Raw genomic sequence first — 20379 nt, 5'->3', positions numbered from 1 at the left:
AGCTGGAGATGTGCTGTGTGTGTGTGTGTGTGTGTGTGTGTGTGTGTGTGTGTGTGTGTGTGTGTGTGTGTGCACAGTGAACTTGTGACCCTCAGCGACTCGTTGCTCTCTCACTGGGGACGCTGACAGTGTGCACTTGGCCCAAATGCCTCACGCGTTGCCGACACTTTGAGAAGGGCACTTCTGCCATACACTGAGGGATCCAAAGCCCTTTGTCAACTTGACCGGCGCCACCCAAGAGCTCAACGAGCGAACAAGATGTCGAACCTCGAATCTCCTCCGCCCAAGAAGAGCGGCCTCCGCAAACTTCAGACGCGACACACAAACCTTCATCGCCTCCCTTCATCACACATCCCGTCTCGCCTGCGCCTGGGAGACGATGCCCAAGAAGACGTGACGGCCCCCAATCGAGGCTCAAATATGCCTGCCCAATACATGAATCAATCCATCTTTTCCATGATCGCGGCCGCCGGGTCGCGAACCGACTTCAACACGAGATTTGACGAGTCTAGCGATAGTGAAGATGAGATCCCGGAGGAACAAGCACAGACAGCCACCGATGATGCATCCCTCCCGGTTACTTCAGAGACAGGGTCAAAAGAGACACAATCTGTGGCAACAAAGGACGATAAAAGTAGCAGTGACAAGAAGAGCAAGCGTCTTTCAAGTCAGCGATTAGTCCAGTCGTTGCCACGTCTCACAGGACGATCGATCCGGAGGAAAGAGGGCACGCCCCAACAAGATCCAAGTCCTGGAAGCGATGTGACCTCCGAGTCTTCGAGGAGCAATCCGCGAGATGCACCTGTTCTCAGTCGCTTGATAACTGCAGAGGCCCAGTTCCAAGAGAGTGCGGAAGGTCAAGATCCTATGCAACCATCTCCTACAGCCCTGAGGTCTAGAAGCAGAGGCGTATCGACGCCGCAGACTCTTCTTGCGACACGGCTGATGGAAATCTTCGGGTTTGAAGAGCCCGAGCCCGTGGTGGCAGAATATCCGTGTTGGCTATTGCAGAGCGTGCTCCTACAGGGCTATCTTTACATCACAAAGCAACACATTTGTTTCTATGCCTATCTGCCCAAGAAGTCGCACACCGTTGTCAAAACCGGATATCTCTCAAAGAAGGGCAGGACGACTTCCAAATACAAAAGATACTGGTTTTCCCTCAAAGGGGATGTACTGTCCTACCACTCCGATGCCTCAAACCTCTATTTCCCTTCCGGAAATATCGACCTCAGATATGGCATATCTGCTAATCTCTCCACCGAGAAGGACAAAGGCAAGTCCAAGGACTGCAAAGATTTCTCTGTCACGACAGACCATCGCACATATCACTTTCGAGCAGATACCACTTCGAGCGCTAAGGAATGGGTGCAGACTCTTCAGAAGACAATCTTCCGCTCTCACAATGATGGTGACAGCGTCAAGATTTCCTTACCAGTGGAGAACATCATTGATTTCGAGGAGAGCCCGGTGGTCGAATTCGCAGAGACGGTCAAGATCAGAGTGATTGAAAGCGAGGATTCCTACGCTATCGATGAAGTAAGGGCCCTTATCTTACCAATCCTTGTTTAGCGCGACGCTGACTTTTACAGTATTTCTTCTCCTTCTTCAGCTTTGGCCAAGATGCACTCCACGTTCTCGGAAGCCTGATCACCGAGGCTCCAGCTAGGAGGACGTCGGAAGATGTACTTTCGCCGACAAGAAAGGTCGAGCCTTGGTCCAGCCCCCGACCTAGACCAATCCCACATCGGACTTCTTCCGATGTTGTCGCCGGGAGTCCAAGGGCTCAATCGAGTCCTCCTCTCAAAGACAGTGTCAGAGCTACTCTGATCCCATTCTCTGTCGGAAATGATGGTAGACTATCTCCGAGAATAAGCGGAGAGTTTCCTCGCGGCAATAGTCCTTCACGTTCTAGCAACGAGTTTACGGGGGAATACGGTCGTGCCAGTTTCGAAAGAGGCCGCAGAAGTGGAAGTACGAGTCGTCTCGAGGCGAGCAACTCCAAGCGAACGACCCAATCACCGTTAGCGAGACATCACGACTCTGAAGATTCATATGTCCAATCTATCGACAAGGAAACAGACTCGTCTACCGCGCCCTTATCGCCGCGCGCAGAAGCACAAATGTCCGCTAGCCAAATCTTGACAAGGAGCGATGTTTTTCACCAGCCGGCCGTTCACCGAATGGAAACTTTGGCATCTATATCTACTGAACCTACGAGAAAATCATCAGAAGGGGGGACAATCCTGTCAAGCTCTCCACAGCGAGGAGATACGTTTCCCGTCCCGATCCGAGGCACTCATCAGCCACACACAGACCGCCGGGGGAATGTTCAACATGAATACCTCTCGTCAGAACTAGAACCCGGCAAAAATTATGTTAGGGACAGTTCCTCACCCACTCTTCAGGATCTTGTGAAAGCCGGATCTTACCCTCTGCAACGAGCTGGAGCTTTCGCCGACTACCTCAAAAGCCGGTCCAGTTCAATGAGAAAACTTCTCGCCACCGAGTCTATGTCATATCTGGAGAAAGTATCGGGTATGTGGGCGGGGAGTAGGAAGCACTATGGAGAAAACGAGGGTGTCGTCCCTGATGACAGAGGCGTCGATCCCGAAGATGAAGAAGCCAACGTCGGCCATGGCGATCGCTTTCGCGCACATTTCGCATTGCCTGTCACTGAAAAACTACAAGCAACTTACTTCGGGTTCCTGCACCGCGTGCTCCCCCTGTACGGCAAGATATACATCAGCAATCGGAAATTCTGCTTTCGAAGTCTCCTACCTGGGACGCGGACAAAGCTGGTTCTCCCATTGAAAGACATTGAGAACGTCGATAAGGAGAAAGGCTTCCGGTTCGGCTATCACGGTCTAGTCTTGGTGATTCGCGGTCACGAGGAATTATTCTTCGAATTCAGCTCGGCCGAACATCGAGATGACTGCACAGTGACGCTACTGCACAGTCTGGAAACAGCTCGATATATGGCAGAATCGGGCGTCCTTGCAAAGGCAGATGAAGATGACGCAGAAATCGCCAAAGAAGAGCACCGCAAGCTTCAAGAAGCCCGTCGTTCCTCCACAACTGGTGATCATGCTCTGGTCTTGCCCGATACAGCTGAAGCTATCTACAGCCACAAGGATGAGGAGCCTTCGGGCCCAGTGCTGTTCGACGACCCTCGCTCCTCTATCATCAACTTGTCCAAACCTAGTGATTCACTTCGCATTACGTGTCTCACAATTGGCTCAAGAGGCGACGTGCAGCCTTATATTGCCTTGTGCAAGGGCCTCCTAGCAGAAGGCCACCGGCCGCGTATCGCCACGCATGCTGAGTTTGGCCCCTGGATCCAGAAGCATGGGATTGATTTCAGACCTGTGGATGGTGACCCGGCCGAGCTGATGCGCATCTGTGTTGAGAATGGCATGTTTACATACTCGTTTCTACGAGAAGCCTCGGCCAAGTTCCGCACATGGATCGACGAACTTCTGACTTCAGCCTGGGCTGCATGTCAAGAGTCGGATCTATTGATCGAATCACCTTCAGCCATGGCGGGCATCCATATCGCCGAAGCCCTGGGCATCCCTTACTTTCGCGCATTCACTATGCCGTGGACGCGCACGCGTGCATATCCGCACGCCTTTGCCGTTCCGGAACACAAAATAGGGGGAGCGTACAACTACTATTCATACGTCATGTTCGATAATGTGTTCTGGAAGGCTATTGCGGGACAAGTCAATCGCTGGCGCAAGAAGGAATTAGGCTTGAGGAGCACCAATCTCGACAAGATGCAGCCCAACAAAGTGCCCTTCTTGTACAATTTCAGCCCGCATGTGGTGGCACCGCCTCTGGATTATAGTGACTGGGTCAGAGTGACGGGCTACTGGTTTCTTGACGAAGCCTCGGACTGGACGCCACCTAGCGAACTGACCGATTTCATCAAAAAGGCTCGAGACGACAAGAAAAAGCTGGTGTATATTGGGTTCGGAAGCATCGTCGTCTCTGATCCCGCCGCACTCACCAAGACAGTCGTGGACTCGGTCCTCAAGGCCGACGTGCGTTGCATCCTCTCCAAGGGCTGGTCCGATCGCCTCGGCGATCCGCAAGCTCTCAAGACTGAGGTTCCGCTGCCCCCGGACATTTTCCAGATCAAGTCCGCGCCGCACGACTGGTTGTTCCGCCAGATTGATGCGGCGTGCCATCACGGCGGCGCGGGGACCACCGGCGCCAGTCTCCGAGCGGGACTTCCGACGGTGGTGAAACCGTTTTTCGGGGACCAGTTCTTTTTTGGATCGAGAGTGGAGGATCTCGGCGTGGGTATCTGCTTGAAGAAGGTCAACGTAAGCGTGTTCTCAAGGGCGCTTTGGGAGGCGACGCACAGCGAGCGGATGATTGTGAAGGCGAGGTTGTTGGGAGAGCAGATTCGCAAGGTGAGAGAGATATCTCCCTTTTTTCATTTTACCTTGGATGATGAGTCACTTGGTATTGTTCTTGAGGACAAGAAGCGGAACTTGTGTGTGAAGAGATGTGCTAATGCTGTGCTGCAGGAGAACGGCGTGCAAACCGCCATTCAAGCAATCTACCGCGACCTCGAATACGCACGATCGCTAGTCAGGGCCCGCGCCGCGATCCAACAACGGGGCGCCGCCGCAGCAGCTGGAGGAGCAGCTGGGCTTACCGCTATTGACCTCGATGAAGGCGGCAACATTGAGGAGTCCTGGACATTCATCGGAGACGAAAGCGATCCGGACATACAGCGCCGGATCCAGGAGTGGGACACTACGGGGACAGGTCCTACCCCGGCGCGCGGGAGGGCGCCTCGAGTAAGCCTGGATCGAGTGAAGCTGGGTGCTATGCAGGGTGTCGAACCGGTCAGAAAGGCGAGTGTCAAGCGGTAATCAAGACGACGAAATCGTTGGCAATAAGAGGCCGAGATCATCATTCGAAACACGTACGACGCTGGATTTGGGTAGGACAAAGGGAGAAAGCAGGACAAATACAAAATGACTGAGTGTCCTGGAGGGGTTTGCGATGAGCGATGGGAAACCAGGGAATCATGGGGTGATGTTGATGTGTTGCACAGCGTGGGCGTTTCAGGTGATTTCGTGGGTGCTTGTGATTGTGCTTGTGTTGTGGTTTTCGCATACACCACATGCAGAGTATGTTGGGGCGACCTTTTCCTCTTCTAAGAAGGGTGCAAAGTCTGCTTCTCTGTTTGTGTTTGTACGCGCGTATTTGTTTGTCTCACGATCCGGGATCAATCTGGCGTTTTGTTGGTTCGTTGGGTGCAGAACTCCCATTGACTTTATCGAAAGCTCCCCACATGCAAATCGAGAGCAGCAAGCCATCGGGAGTAAGTACCCGATGTTCTTATTGTCGGATTTCGACCTTTGACGACGTCATGAGTGTCATTTAGACAGATCTAGCGGAAGAGACGGGAGTTGGGCCTTGCGATAGACATGAGATTCAATAAAGGGGTGGACAGAGAGAAGATGGCAATCGGTTTGAAACGCAGGAAGAGATGCATACCGGTATTTTAGACTTTTTAATCTCGATGAAGCTCGATGTTGTGTTTGCTGTCCGTGGTTTTTGGCTTCCGGATTCCTTTTCCATTGGGGTTTTCACGTGTCGCGGCGACGAGAAGGTTAAGGTCGTTGCACCTTACCGCTGGTTCTAACTTCGTTTGGGTCGTGTTGGTGAAAATTCCAAACCTTGACCAAGCTTTACTTGTCTTTGAAGGACATCTCTTCCATAGGAGCGGGAGTTTCAGCTCGAGTTCTGAGCAGGTGGAGTCAACGAAGATTCCCCAAAAGGGCCAAGATGGCATTTCATAGGATGCCCAGTTTGTTGAGGAGGGAAAATTGCATCCTGACAGTCTCTCTAGACAGGCGTAATTGATACAAGTATCTGCAGGTGGATATCACCGAGGCCTTTTAGAATCTGCGAGGCAGCCAGCTCTTCAAACTCGTTGGATGAGATTGTACCTTTTGGCGAGAGGCTCCGCTGACTGCCCCTGACTGCGGAGGGTGACAAATTGTCTGTTTCTCTTTTGTCAGGATGGACGAGCCACAATCGAGCTTGTCAAACAATGATACTCTGACACATTTCTTGAACTCAGCGGTAGGTACTCAGCAACCCCAGTTTGAGGGGGGGGCGCTGTACGTGGCTGTAGGCGACCTGATGTTTTCCGAGTTCGTGCTAGCACCGTCGGTTCATGCCATGCGTCAGACAGTCGCGTGATGGAATGAGGCGAGGTGCATGCAGGCCCCGACGCCACAAGAGCGGAGAGAACAAGTGTGCCCGTAGGTAGACTTGGAACCTGCGTAGAAACTCACGATTTCGGAATACGGCGTACTTGTAGTAAACGCACCCGAGTGTAAGGATCCGTAGAGCTAAGAAGAGGCCTGTGGAGACAGCAAGAGGGATTTTAAATCCGATGCTGGGGTTGTTGTCCGAACCCAGAAGAAAAGTGTGGAGCAAATATTGGATAAATTTCCCGATCTCCAGCCGAGCATGATTGGATGAGGGAAGAGAAAAGGCGGCTGCAGCGAGGAAGAGGAGGAACTATGGGCATTTGTGGAATTTGTGGAAGCTATATCCGGCTGAATATTTTGTAGTGGAGTTGAATGGAGAGGAACAGGAGGCCAATAGCCAGCGGGCCAGGCCGATGTGGTAGTGCTAACGCGTGTATTCCTGGGAGCAGTCAGTATGTACACAGTGAGTCGTACGAGTCAACGATACAAACTACTTGGGCGGAGGATGGACATACCACGTCGGATGTTCGGAGAGAGATGAGATGATGACATGATGTTCAGTGGCAGTGGTGGCGGTGGTGGTGGCGACGAGTACGAGGATGACGTGGACGAGGCAACGAGCAGTCAGATCTTATTTGAGCAGGGAGGATGCATCTTATCGTCTTTCTTGCATTGAGAATTAATTGCACAGTACGAGTATCGTAGAGTAAATGGACTGAGGAGTATGTACCAAATACCGAGTACAAGTACAGGGTGACGGGGATGGCCGCAGATGAGAAAGAGATGGATGTTGACTAGATCTGCACTAGCATCTGCAACAGAGAGACGCCAAGGAACTGTCCCTCCTTGTACTCGTGGGGCCTAGAGTAGGGCCTAGAGCAGATGTCTTTGGGGGAAAGGAACTGCGTCCGTTAGGTACAGGTACCCGCCACTTGGTACCTGACTGAGCGCCCGAGTTATCTACTCACTGCTAATAAGTAAATAGGTATTTGATTTACTGATGCCCCCCAGTACTCGGTACAATCTGTCATGGCGGATCCCGGCCCGCCAGCCGTTGCAACAACTCTATCTGCCATTAATTACTCGGTATACACCTGAGGTACTCCTAAGGTACTTGGTACTTACAAGTAGGTACGTGGGGATCTACCCAGCCAGAACCACGGTGTGTATCAATTAATGACCAGCCTACATAGGTAATATGTCTACAAAGGTATTAAAAACGTTTGTGTTTATTCCTACCACTAACACGCCTGCTGCCTCAACTTTCTGCCCTTTAGCATTTTCTCATTTTCTTCATGTTTTCTTTTCCCTCCTTTCGCCTTTCCATTCGCTTCTCTAGGCTCTTTTGAGTAAGTGATCTGTCCGTCGCCGCACCCTCTCTCGGAATCCTTCCCACACTCCTCTTGATCGTCACCATTATTCTTCGCCTCTTGACTGGCCTTCTCCTATTCCTACTAGGTAACAATACACGCGCACAAACCATACTTCCAACCAGAACCACGGCTGTTCCCCGTCTTTCGCCGTTAGAATTCCTCTCATATGCGGGCGTGAGACTTTTCCCCCATTGCTCCCTGAATCTTGAACCAACGGCTCTTTTCTCGCCCCCAGTCATCAGTTCCCACCTTCTCTCCCACCCTCCCTCGACAGGTCATGCTACAGAGCCACTCAGCCCTCACAAAACCGTTATTCCCTCCCCCTGCTCTTCTTTGTCTTGCCCGTTTCTGTCTCTCCCCGTAGCTTATCCGTCCTTTGCGCATCCACCCACAAATCTCTCTGTCGCCCCCCCGCCATCTCCGAACCCTTTTACTCTGGCACGTCCTCGGTCCGAGATCGCCGTTTTGCAAGTATCAGTACCGAATTACCAAGACCACAATACGATAACAGCGACCCCGTCAAAAAAACAAAAAAATCGTGATCTAACGAATTTGCTCGCTTGTCTCCAAAACAGACGTTCTAGTCGAGCCTATGGATTCCTTGGGGCCTTGAACAGTTCCAGCAAGGTACGGGGATCCAGACACGGTCTATTGCGTTGGCTTGTTCTGGGTCTCATGCTCCATCCTTCCGGGTCCCGACCAGCACCGCCGGCCCACCACACGATCCGTTACAATTTTCCAACTGGCAAACCATTGACCCTCCCAACCATCGGCGTCTGGCGTCAGTACAACGACAATAATTTACTTGGGGACCATGCTTTGGTCGCCTAGAATCACACCTACCCGTCTTTCCGCAGCTGCGCAGCTTCGCAGCTTGACTGACTGAGTGACTTGACCACTTGCCTGCCTGACTGCGCTCGCTGACTGACTGACTGACTGACAGAAATCGTCCTGATCACAGAAACCAGCAGAAATTTCGCCATTCCACCCTTCGCTAGTCTCTCTCTCACCACTTAAACAAACGCCTCTTTCCCCCCCTTTGGAAACGCTCTGGGGGACTCCGTCTACCGCGTTGCCCTACCACACTTGCGCAAGTCCGCCATCGAATCCACTCGCCTCGCTCTCCACCCTTTTTCCCTCCTCCGAATATCCTAGTACCACGAGATCGGCCGCACGCATCTTGCAGCTTGATACATCTACCCGTTGATATCCTCACCATCTTCTTCCGAAGTTTCTAGCTTGGCTCCTTTCTTCCTTCCTTTGCTCCTACATCAGCGCACCGCCGCTGCAAAAGGGTCTCTCCACAACTCGATTCTCGTCTGTCGGTTTAGACATTTCGCTACCTCTAGATCGCTGCATCCAGATATTGATACCCGTATGCCTTGATCTCTTCCCCCGAGAAACCCCCCTGTGAGCCTCGGCAAAATTCAGCCATGAAGCCTGGCAATACCACCAGTGGCCTGTCTCCACCTTCTACCGCGTCTCCCGCTGGTGTCACCAAAAGTACCTCGTTGCCCATTTCACGGCCAAGCAACTCGGCATGGGACAAACCTGAACGGGCTCGAACCAGTCACGCTTGCGAACCATGTCGCGAGCGGAAGACGAAGTGTGATGGTTCCAGGCCTGCATGTCGGAGGTGCCTTCACACAGGCACCGCTTGCTACTATGGCTACGGCAAGGGCTGGAGGAAGCGGAAGTAAGCTTTTGCAACTTCAGCCCCCATTGATGAGTGTGCTTGCTTGCGAATGTAGATGCTGACCATTGAAAACCCCCCACTCTCCAGGACTGCAGAGGACCTCACAGCAACCTCGCGGCGTTTGGCGCGGTATGAGAGCCTTCTCAATGAGATCTTGCCAATGGTGTCGCCAGAGGTACGCGCCTTGATCGAGGAAGCGCGTGACATCGTAAGGCTATCTTCTTGCTGCTGATCGAGCCTGCACGTGGCTACGTTGCTAATTTGTTGTAACAGGATACCGCGGTGTCAAATAACGGTTCCGAGACGGCGGAAACAGATCAAAATTTCCTCCCTCCTGCTTTACTCAAGTCCGAGTCGAGCCTGGCAGCATCGGGAGGCCGCATCATCCTTCCACTCCCCGTGCCCAGCCCACACGCTCCAGCACCCTCGCGCTCCTCGACATCGTCGGGGACGTTTGATCCAGTCCCCCCGCCGCACACGATCGCCAGCACAGGACCAGGATCTACTGTCCAGACGGCGTCACGACTCTCGCCCGAATCTAACATCTCGGGAACACGATTGCCGTCTATCACTGCCGAAGGGCTCCTGATCGAAACCGGACTGAGGGATCGTTCGCCTACAAGTCTACACCGACCGGTCGACACAGTTGGCAGCTATGGGCAGGACCGTCTCGGAGCACCGCCAACCTCTCCGGGCAGTCACACGTCCCTTGGAGGTGCGTTAAGCGGACCACATCCTGGACGTTCAGATACTGACCCGCGGAGAAGAGACTATGCGGTCCCCACAGTTTTCCCCTGGCTGAAATCCAACGAAGCGGCTGCAGTGCGAAATTGATATTCTACATCTCTTGCATTCCTTATCTTACACGTGTTATCTGTCCTCGGTTGTGATCTCGATCTCGCTTCCTGGTGGAGTTGATGGACCTGGACTGGACATTCCAGACTTGGCACCAGGACGATTTCAAGGTCTCGAAGCTCGACCCTGCGCAGAAATCTCAACTGTGGGACAAGCCCTGTGCACAAGCCATGCTGCCACGTCAAGGGGGAGAAATACTTTCCCTGATCATCACGGAGATTTTGCTCTGAAGAGAGCATGATCTGCAACTGACCATCGCCGATGGAGTGTGGCTGTATGGCCCATCATCCCCACGGGAATCGGCCGCCAAAAGAATTCCGCGAGGTGGGTTGGGTTTGGGCGAAGGGGTGTTCCTGCAGAGTGTGCGAAAGAGAGGCTGATTCCTCACGCGCTACCCGATCATGGGCGATCCGCGGGTCAACCACTCGTACCGCGTCCAGCTCATGAAGGGCAACGAAGATGGCAGAATTCTCAAACTGCGATGCAGGGGGACTTGGTTCAGAAGGGAAAACTTTGAGGTTGCTTGGTGGAGAGGGACGACAATCATTCGTTCGCGGGCCTGGCAGGATCCACCATCACTCCATTGGCCTTGGCACTGCAACGGTACGGGACTGGACCGGTCGGTTTAATTACCTTCCAATTTGGTTCCGAGTGGTGGCGGGTTTCTCTCCCGGCATGACACGTCATGCATCAGGCCTATCTCACCCTATGACAATGCGGCCTCCGAAACAAAGGGAGAATTGGGTTGACGGTGCTGACGGTGGTGGCAGGGGCAATGGAAAGTTGTTATCGGATGATGATGTCCGTGATCGGTCCACTACAGAGCGCATAGAACGGGCTGGTTTGGCAATGGGCATGTTTGTGTGAGATCAACGGACATGCTCATCCAAGGGACATCAACCGAGTTCCGGAGTCGAAGAGAAGATCCGCCGTTTCCGAGGTATGTTGTTTGTGCACACGCTCCCATGAGCCCAACCACGGAGCTGCTAAGAGTGTAACTACAAATTCCATGGACTTCAACTACGGCGGAAAAAACTTCTGTGGACTGATCGGCTATAACAGGACAGGAGGATTACAGATGATTTTCTGACAACATGCTTGTGGCCGAAGTTCTGGGGAGTCAGCAACCAGTCATGACATTCTGTGTATGCTGACTCACGACGCTTCGCCTGGGTGGTTTCGAAGGGTAAACAGCACCAGCACCGTGGCATGACACCTTAACGCCGGTATAGAAAAAATAGATCGTAGCTTACACGGGAAAATGTTTTTTCTGAAGACAAATATTTGGACATTCAATTGATAACATTTAATTCACTTTCCATCTTGACTGAGGGAACGAATCCCCCAGGTTCGCCATGAGTCCTCGGTACCTTGCAGTGATCGAGCATCAACACCACACATTAGTTGCTGACCTGTGGAGATGTACACAGTGTTAGTCATAGACTTGTTAATGTCTGGGGCATAATAGCGCAAACACAATTGTCGAGATAGATGCCAAGTGTGATGGTGTCCCCCAGTCTTCCAACCCAGCTTGTCTTCACTACATTTTTTGTTCCCAGCACACTTCTTATATTGACGACGTTGGGCGAGGAACGATGTGCGCGATATATAATGCACCCAAGTCCGTAAGGTTGGGGAATTGAACAGGCAGCTTTGTGAATGAGCACATAACGTACCTTGTCAGGAACGTCTTTCCCAGTGGCCTTTTCAAACATATCTCGCGCCTTGTCGGTGATCTTTTCGTTGACGCCCCTTTGCTTTGCGGGGTCGATTTTGCCTGATCGAGGGAACAAGGTCAGGATGAGTCTTTAGAGTATATGCATTTCCCCGGTATTTGACGAGACTTTGCGAGGAGTGGTACAGAAGAGACGACGCAGACCGAGAGAGAAGAAATGTGTGAAATGTACCTTGGCCAAACTTTTTCTCCACGGCATCGAGACCTGTGCGCAAAAAGAGACCGATTAGTCCCCCCGTAGCTCAAAGGGAAAGAAAAGGGAGGTGAGGAATCGAGTTACCCTTGTCGAGGTAGTCCTCCTTCTGTCCAGCTGCTTGTCCTTGGTTGTTCATGTTGTCTGTGTTACAAGAGGTTATGCTTTTTCTTCTTGCCAGAAATGGTTTTGATTGTTTTGTAAAGGGCCACAGAATGCGGATATGCAGTGAAAGTCCAGGTGTAGGGATAGGGTTGGAGAAAAGGGCGCCAGCTGGCTTATCTTTATAGTTAAATTCGACTGTCTCTCACGGCATTGGCCATTGTACATTGCACATGCTGCCAGTATTCATACCAGAATTGATAGAGGGAAAGATCGGACAATCAAGGCGTGCTGCGAAATACCAGCATACATCATAGCGGAGACGATGTTCCAGCAATGAACCAATGGGATTGTCAGATGAACCACTGATGTGAGTTCCCGGGCTATGCAGGGCAAATGGGTAGTGAGCTGAGAAGTGTACACAGGGAGCTGAACAGGACTTTGAGCAAAAGTAAAACAAGGTTGATCTACAATGATGTTGGATGAGGCACAGGGAGAAAGCCAGGGCCACCAGGGCCCGAGCTGGGGATCTTCGAGCATCGCCCCACTGACGTCAGGTTCTCTCAAATAGGTATAGACTGCTGTTGAAGCTCTGAGCCGAAGCTCATGCCAAGCTTTGTTGGATTCACGTGCTCAGGCTTGGCATTGTCGCGCCTTCTTGTCGCTGAAACATGTCAACAGCTTCACCATTGTTCGGTTGTTCAACCCTCCGGTCACCATCTCCCTCTGCCATTTTCTTTTGAGCCACTGAGAGACATAAACTGTTTCAAAGTTACCACTGTGGCTGGTACCTGCCACAACGGTCAAGAAGACAGCCGCTGGATTTACACGCCCTCCCCGCCCTGGCCTCATACCGCTTCCTCAGGCTCCTCCGGTGTCGCAGTTAAAATTGCAATCATTCGCGACGTTCAGTGAATTCTGCAATAACCACCCGAAATGGAATAGGCACTGGCTCGGTCAGGTTCTGGGCCCCCTCCCCAGATCTCGACCTAGGTGTTAGCCCTGCGCAAACATTCCCCTTGCCCTTCCTCCTGGCGCAGATCACTGCGGGAATCTCAACGCCTTTCTCCCGGCAACTATCAACTTCCGAGAGATAGCTTGGGCACGCTTACCCCATGAATGAGATACAGGGCTCCTTTTTTCTTGCCCCCTCGAGATATTGCTCCTTGATACAACACCACTGGGAAAGTTGAAACAAACACCTTCCATGATCCGGTGTCAAAATTTGTAGTGAGTTGAACACTTTTGCTGACATGATGAACTCCGTACGGGTTACCGAGATGGATGAGCGAGCAGGCGATGCTCGGATCTTCACACTTCCTTCTTGGAAGCTGTCTGGTATGGCAGAGACTATGTATATAACCCTCCCTCTGATGGCCAGAATGATATCGATCAGCACTTCTTCCAACCAGCACTCAGCTTACAGTCCTTCCTTCAAAAGACTTTTGATAAGTCATTCTTTTCTACGAGGCTTTTGACAAGTCTGCCTTTCATTCCATTCACCAAGCTTTTGACAAGCTCTGCTTTTGCCTGACCGTGTGCTGGACACTCTCATTCATACGTCTTCCGTCATATCCCTTTGATATCAGTCGCGCTCCCACAGAACCCCATTCCTCCCTCAAAATGAAAGCATTCACTCTTTCTGGTCTGAGCACCCTCTTCGCCGGCTTGACGTTGGCCCATCCTGTTACCAAGCGTGGTGGCAGCTTCTCCGAGGTTGACATCACCATCTTGCAATTTGCTCTAACGGTAGGTAGTCCCTTCTGTCAAGCTCTATCCTTGAGACGGACCTCAGCAATCTAACCCATCCTGAATAGCTCGAGCACCTTGAAAACACCTTCTACAAGGAAGCCTTTAGCAGCTTCAAGTTGCAGGACTTTGTCAATGCCGGCTTTGACGAGGCATTCTTCCTCAACCTTGAATTCATAGCGTCGGACGAATCGGCACACGTTGAGTTCCTCATCGCTGCGATTGAATCTGCCGGTGTTCGACCGGTCCAACCTTGCCAGTATAGCTTCCCAGTGACGGACGTTGCCAGCTTCGTCACTGTGAGCGCCATCCTGGAATCTGTGGGAACCAGTGCTTATCTCGGAGCGGCGCCCTTCATCGGGTCGCGAGATATCCTTTCGGTAGCTGCCAGTATTATGGCCACGGAGGCATTGCATACCAGTTCGCAGAGAAGCTCGCTCGGTGCAATTGCCGCCCCCAATCCATTTACAACTGTAAGTCTAACCTCCCTTTTGGTACAGATGGCTGTTTGAGCGATAAACTTGGACTAACGGAGAACCTTTCAAGCCTCTTGACCCCAATTCGGTCTTTACCATTGCCTCGCAGTTCATCGTCTCCTGCCCTGCCGACAATCCACCGCTGCCATTCACTGCGTTTCCCGGCTTGAAGACCAACTCCCAGGCCTGCTTCGACGAGAGTGGTAGCAGCGAAAGTTTCTCCACGGAATCCGTCAACTATGCTACCGTTGTGGCCAACATCGAAACTGCCACGGACACCACAAGCGCGTATGGAGCTGATGCCACAGACTCGACAACCACAACAGCGGCCTACGACAGCACGTCGACAACCACCACCACCACCACCACCACCTCTACCACCACCACTGACTCGGCCGACTACTCAACAACCACTACCACAACTATGGATATGGCGACCGCCGAGGCCGCTGCGTCAGTCACAACTACAACGACCACGACCACGGATATGGCCTCGATGGCCACATCCACACCTGCCTATGCACGACGCAGCACCGCTCTCGAGGCGCGCACAAACGGTGGCTCTGCCTCATCTTGCTCCGCCCCCGGTGCTGGCTCGTCTCTTCAACTCATTCCAGACTTTTCCAAGTCGCACCATGACTTCTCTCGAGTCGAAGTCGTCTTTGTGACGTTTATTGCCGGCCTCGAGGTGGTCTCGGTACAGGCCGTCTTTGGAAGTGACGGAAGTATCAACGTCAGCATCCCAGGCAGTATCGGTGGCGGCCAAGTGTTCATTTTCATAACGATCGTCGACATTTCCGGCAGAAGCCTGAGTGCCAACGAAGTGCTCTTTGGCCCTGCCATCATGGAGAGTGAGTGGCTGCCCTTTCGCAAGTCTTTTGGGATTTCAAATTACTGACATTCAACCAGTTGCCCCGTCGTTCCCTTCTATTATCCAGTAAACGTGCCCTTGAGGCAGGAAGCCGTGGGTGGACATCCCTAGGTGTGTGGAGAGTTCTAGGGATGGCCAAGAGGAAGGGGGAAAAAAGGGAATGTGGCCATCGGAGAATAACTTCTCTTATCCATGGCCGTCGGGAGTTGTTGGATACCCTTTCATGTCTCTCCTTAACGACCCTTTTTTTGTGCTTGTGGGCTTTTTGTCTGCCTTGTACGTGTTCTTGCCAGACAGGAGAGGAGAGGATAAGGGCAGGAATGGGGCTCGATCAATGAGCGTCGAGCGTTGAGTGTATAGAGAGCCTTTTTTTATTTTGCATATCGCCCGCTAAAGACGTCTGCTGATGGGTGGGAAGGGAAAAGCAAAAAGGGGCGCGCGTGTGAAAACGGTTTTTTTCCAAAAGGAGAAGAGATACCCAGAGAAACAGCAGATTTTATATACCAATGTGATATGACAAAAAAACAAACCCAATGACTTGAAAATCTTCTGAACGGGCTCTGAAGGGGAAAGAGGGAGGTGGTGATGAAGCTTCAAAAAGAGCCAAAAAGTCGAGTTCATATGACTGATGACACTCGAACCAGACCAGGTCAACACATGAAACCACTCCGATACTGACAGACGTGTTCGTGGTAGTACTCTCTCCTCTCACGCAGGACGGGGTCTTGATCCTCAGGACCGGCGCCCACCCCCTCTTGCCCCAGACACGGACTAACGCCTGTCTGCGGTCGGTCGAGGTGCCTGTGCATCAAGCACCCCGGGACCCCCCAGTCGTCGAGCCAAAATGTGCCGGCCGTCATGCGCGGCTCGATCTCTGACGCCTGCACGACGTAATTGTCCACGAGGACTCTGAGTCGCTTCTTGAGATCATTGAGAGATGACGCCATTGGAATGCCCGTGCCCGTGGCTATGCCATCCAGGTAGTGTTCTAGCTCATAGCATAGACAAGGATACATGATGATTAGCTCGTCCATGGTCACCAAAGAATCTTCCCGTACCAGCTTGGTGCGGACCTCGGCCGCAGGCACGACCCCGTCGTCTTCAGAAAATACCAGGAGGTCTGGGTACATGGCAGAGCTGATGGCTTGGTTCATCGTGGTAAAGGCAACTGAGAGGAACCCCATCGTCGGCGTGTCGACGTCTTGAAGGCGCAATTGCGCTATTCGGCGTATGAGCCTTGCATAGTCAGCGCCTATAACCTTCAGCTCAAGACAGGCTCGGCGCTTGCTCGGAGGGAATCGATCCATAACACTAATATCATTGTTTGTGTCGGCTGATAGACCAAAAAAGGTCGCAGCCATTAGCCGAACAATTTCGGACCCTGTATGTTCATTTCGGGTCGCTTCTCTGAGAATATTCTCCCCGCTCTTCATGTGCGCCATGGCGGCCGTGAAATCCTCGTTGCACTGAGCCATTGCGGAGAACAGTCGGCAGACGATCAACGCGACATCCCATGAAGGAGGCTGGGTTGTAAATGCACGAACAGCTTGGGATCTCCGCTCCAGTATCAGGACGGTGTGATCAATCCCCGAAATATAAGAGTCAAAAGTCGCCGCGACCGCTATCATTGCATGATGGACGGATGGGTTCGCCCAGGCAACTTGTGGGACGATGGATTGCCAGAAATGACGCCATTTTCTGGTGGAAGAGAGAAGAGGCGCGGTTTTGCAGAGGAACAACTGGGTGTAGCTGTGGTCCACGTCCATCGTCCACGGGGTCGAAGGTTCGGCAAGGATCCTGGAGGGATTGGAAAGAGCCTGATTGTTATTTCTTGCAATTACAGAGGGCCTGTGGCACTCTTGGTGTGACAGAAATGCCTGCACCGAGCTTGATTCTCGTTTTGAATTGTCGACTTTATCCTTTTTAGATGGCTCAAACAGCCAGGTCTTTGAAGGTTCGTATCCGTCACAATGGAACTTGTCATTCAAACATCTTGGTCGACGTTAGGATATGATAGCTGGTGATCGGGCTGTCGTTACCTCATGCAATACGGCTTCCCTTCGTCGCAGCGTTTCCGGCGTTTCCTAGAGTTGTCACCGCGGTGAGGAAACTCCAGATAACTCGCGTACTTACTTGCAAGTCTTACAACCAGTCCTTACTTTTGGGGCCCATCTCCTTTGCCGCGGATTCTGCGGAAGCGGCATCTGGTCCGTGACCCTTTGCGGATGGGTATCTTGCCTGTGAATCACACGGCAACTGTCGTGACAGGAAATAAGGTGGGTCAAAAGGGGCTTTAAGCGTCCAACTTGTTGGATAGAAATGGGGTCGCAACTCGATGTCGAGTGACGTCGTTTGCAGAGGGAAAACTGACAAACGTACAAAACAGTGCAATCACACCTTATGATGCAAACAGTGCAAACAAGCACGCTTAAGCCTAGGAACTGCAGCCTTGTCTGCCCCTCCAACCCTCATCTGATCAATTCCCCTCGTTCGGCGTCAACTCCGAGAAACCAATATGACAATGTGGGGAATCCAGAGGATCATGAATGCCAGAGTGAGCAATGGAGCAACGGATTCTGCCAATCGAACGTCTTGTATTTCGAAGGTTCTTCCCGGCCTGGAATTTTCCAGTCACAAAGTTTCTGTTGCATCCGTCAGAAACCACAGACAGCATCGTCGCTGGGAGCTCGAGATCCCCCACCCTCGGCCCTGGCAAATCTATCACCGAAAGTGTCTTTGACATTGGCCCATCATTTCTAATTCCCGAGCATCGCCTGTCATACGGTCTTCCCTTTCAATCGCGTGCAGGACTGAGCGTCAAGAGCAAGACAATCTTTCAAGATGGATAAAACAGGTGGCTTCCAGGAACCGCGCTACCTCGACTTCGTGCGCTCTTCGGAGCCCACCGGCGTCGATGGCAAGCCCATGCTCAATCGCTACTCAACGCATTTGACTCGTCAGCATGACTTCCCCGGGGCACAGGCTATGCTCTTCGCCGCGGGCGTGCCAGACAGACAAGCAATGCAGACGGCTCCTCATGTCGGCATCGCCAGTGTTTGGTGGGAAGGAAATCCCTGCAATATGCACCTTCTGGACCTGGGCAAGGAGGTCAAGAAGGCCGTCAATGCTCGTGGAATGCTGGGTTGGCAGTACAACACCATCGGTGTGAGCGATGCCATCACCATGGGAAACCAAGGAATGCGTTTCAGTTTGCAAACTCGCGAGATCATCGCCGACTCGGTCGAGACGGTGACATGTGCCCAAGCTCATGATGCCAACATCACCATTCCTGGCTGCGACAAGAACATGCCGGGTTGTATCATGGGAATGACGAGGCATAACAGACCGAGTTTGATGATTTACGGAGGGACAATCGACAAAGGATACTCGGAGACTTTGCGCCGGCCCATCAACGTCGCCACCTGTTACGAGGCATTTGGTGCGTACACGTTCAATACCCTGCGTCAACCGGACGATGGGGGTGACACATCCAAGACCAAAGACGAGATCATGGAGGATCTTGAAAGGCATGCCTGTCCGGGTGCCGGGGCCTGTGGTGGCATGTACACCGCCAACACCATGGCCACAGCAATCGAGTCAATGGGATTATCGCTGCCGGGATCGAGTTCGACACCAGCGAGTTCGCCAGCTAAAATGCGCGAATGTGCCAAAGCCGCAGATGCCATTAAAGTCTGCCTGGAACAGGACATCACACCAAAGAAACTTTTGACCCCCAAATCATTCGAGAACGCACTCGTCATAACCATGGCCCTAGGAGGAAGTACCAACGCGGTCCTCCACTTGCTCGCCATGGCTGTCACCGCAGGTGTGGAGCTCACCCTCGATGACTTCCAGCGCGTGAGCAATAAGATCCCCTTCCTCGCAGATCTTGCACCATCGGGAAGATATTCCATGGCAGATCTCTACGAGATCGGGGGCGTGCCAAGTGTACAGAAACTCCTGATCGCAGCGGGCATGCTCGACGGCTCCATTTTGACAGTAACCGGTAAGACCCTGGCTGAGAATGTCGCGAGCTGGCCCAGCCTCCCCAGCGATCAAGTCATCATTAAGAGCCTAAAAAACCCCATCAAGGAGAGCGGGCACATTCAGATTCTCAAAGGCAATTTTGCACCTGCCGGGGCGGTGGCAAAGATCACAGGAAAAGAAGGCCTTCGATTCACAGGAAAGGCGAGGTGTTTTGAAAAGGAGGCTGAATTGAACGATGCGCTGAATAGAGGTGCGATACCACGTGGAGAGAATCTTGTGCTCATCGTCAGATATGAGGGACCCAAGGGTGGGCCAGGGATGCCGGAGCAGCTAAAGGCCAGTGCAGCCATCATGGGGGCAGGTCTCACGAACGTCGCTCTTGTGACTGATGGACGGTACTCGGGTGCGTCACACGGATTTATCGTGGGCCACGTTTGTCCCGAGGCAGCCGTTGGTGGGCCGATTGCGTTGGTCAAAGATGGTGATGAAGTGACAATCGATGCCGAGAAAAACAGTATCTCGATGGATGTCAGTGACGAGGAGCTGGAAAGACGTCGAAAGGAGTGGAAACCTCCCAAGCCGGCAGTAACGAGGGGCACACTAGCAAAATATGCAGCGCTCGTCAGTGATGCCAGTCATGGGGCTGTCACAGATCTGTTCTGAAAGCCACAAGTCAGTAAGAACGAGGCCAGGCCAACAGAGACTGGAAGTCTCGAGCCACAAGAAGAGAGCAAGGTCCGTCAGCCAATTCTGATAGAGAACAGACATTTTCCAGCTCCTAAAGCATCTTGAGCAGAGGTTCTTTGTTTTGCACCATAGTCTACCGCGTCTCAAGTATCTATGCACGTAAGACGCATTGAGGCTGTTCCAGTTGACGTTGTGGAGGGGTTCCTGGGGCGCTGGTGGGTTCAGTTGGATGTGATGCTCTCGCAGCTTGTCGCGGAAAAGCTGGAACGGTGAGCGACCAGGGGCGAGGCGGATAGTCTTATCCAGTCGTGGAATAAAAGTCGATGCGGGAGAATCGTATGGTTCGATGAGGTTGTGGTATGTAGGACTGTGAGTAGAGATGAGCCTTGATGAATAGTGACGATGGATGC

General features: G+C 52.4%; 5 protein-coding genes across 5 annotated transcripts; 4 read left to right on the top strand and 1 right to left on the bottom strand.

Moving 5' to 3' along the window:
* Positions 1 to 258: 258 nt before the first annotated feature.
* AYO21_09461 (hypothetical protein) lies at positions 259 to 4889 on the top strand (the record flags this gene model as incomplete). The annotated part of the gene is made up of 3 exons (XM_022659395.1): positions 259 to 1539; positions 1593 to 4421; positions 4539 to 4889. 3 exons carry the CDS (start codon positions 259 to 261, stop codon positions 4887 to 4889), a joined length of 4461 nt encoding a protein of 1486 aa, XP_022508334.1.
* Positions 4890 to 9245: 4356 nt separating this feature from the next.
* On the top strand, positions 9246 to 10148 carry AYO21_09460 (hypothetical protein; the record flags this gene model as incomplete). Its single annotated transcript, XM_022659394.1, has 3 exons — positions 9246 to 9314; positions 9370 to 9522; positions 9588 to 10148. The coding sequence occupies 3 exons, from the start codon at positions 9246 to 9248 to the stop codon at positions 10146 to 10148; spliced, it is 783 nt and encodes a 260-aa protein (XP_022508333.1).
* A 3674-nt stretch (positions 10149 to 13822) lies between these two features.
* AYO21_09459 (hypothetical protein) lies at positions 13823 to 15365 on the top strand (the record flags this gene model as incomplete). The annotated part of the gene is made up of 4 exons (XM_022659393.1): positions 13823 to 13948; positions 14017 to 14421; positions 14495 to 15275; positions 15334 to 15365. The coding sequence occupies 4 exons, from the start codon at positions 13823 to 13825 to the stop codon at positions 15363 to 15365; spliced, it is 1344 nt and encodes a 447-aa protein (XP_022508332.1).
* Positions 15366 to 15945: 580 nt separating this feature from the next.
* AYO21_09458 (hypothetical protein) lies at positions 15946 to 17061 on the bottom strand (the record flags this gene model as incomplete). Its single annotated transcript, XM_022659392.1, has 1 exon — positions 15946 to 17061. One exon carries the CDS (start codon positions 17059 to 17061, stop codon positions 15946 to 15948), a length of 1116 nt encoding a protein of 371 aa, XP_022508331.1.
* Positions 17062 to 18136: 1075 nt separating this feature from the next.
* On the top strand, positions 18137 to 19945 carry AYO21_09457 (dihydroxy-acid dehydratase; the record flags this gene model as incomplete). Its single annotated transcript, XM_022659391.1, has 1 exon — positions 18137 to 19945. The coding sequence occupies one exon, from the start codon at positions 18137 to 18139 to the stop codon at positions 19943 to 19945; it is 1809 nt and encodes a 602-aa protein (XP_022508330.1).
* Positions 19946 to 20379: the final 434 nt, after the last annotated feature.

This window comes from Fonsecaea monophora (genome assembly GCF_001642475.1).
Source record: "Fonsecaea monophora strain CBS 269.37 chromosome Unknown Scaff93, whole genome shotgun sequence".
In the NCBI taxonomy this organism is placed as follows: Eukaryota; Fungi; Ascomycota; class Eurotiomycetes; order Chaetothyriales; family Herpotrichiellaceae; genus Fonsecaea; species Fonsecaea monophora.
Note: the sequence above shows the minus strand (reverse complement) of the source record. Positions and strands in the feature narration are given on the sequence as shown.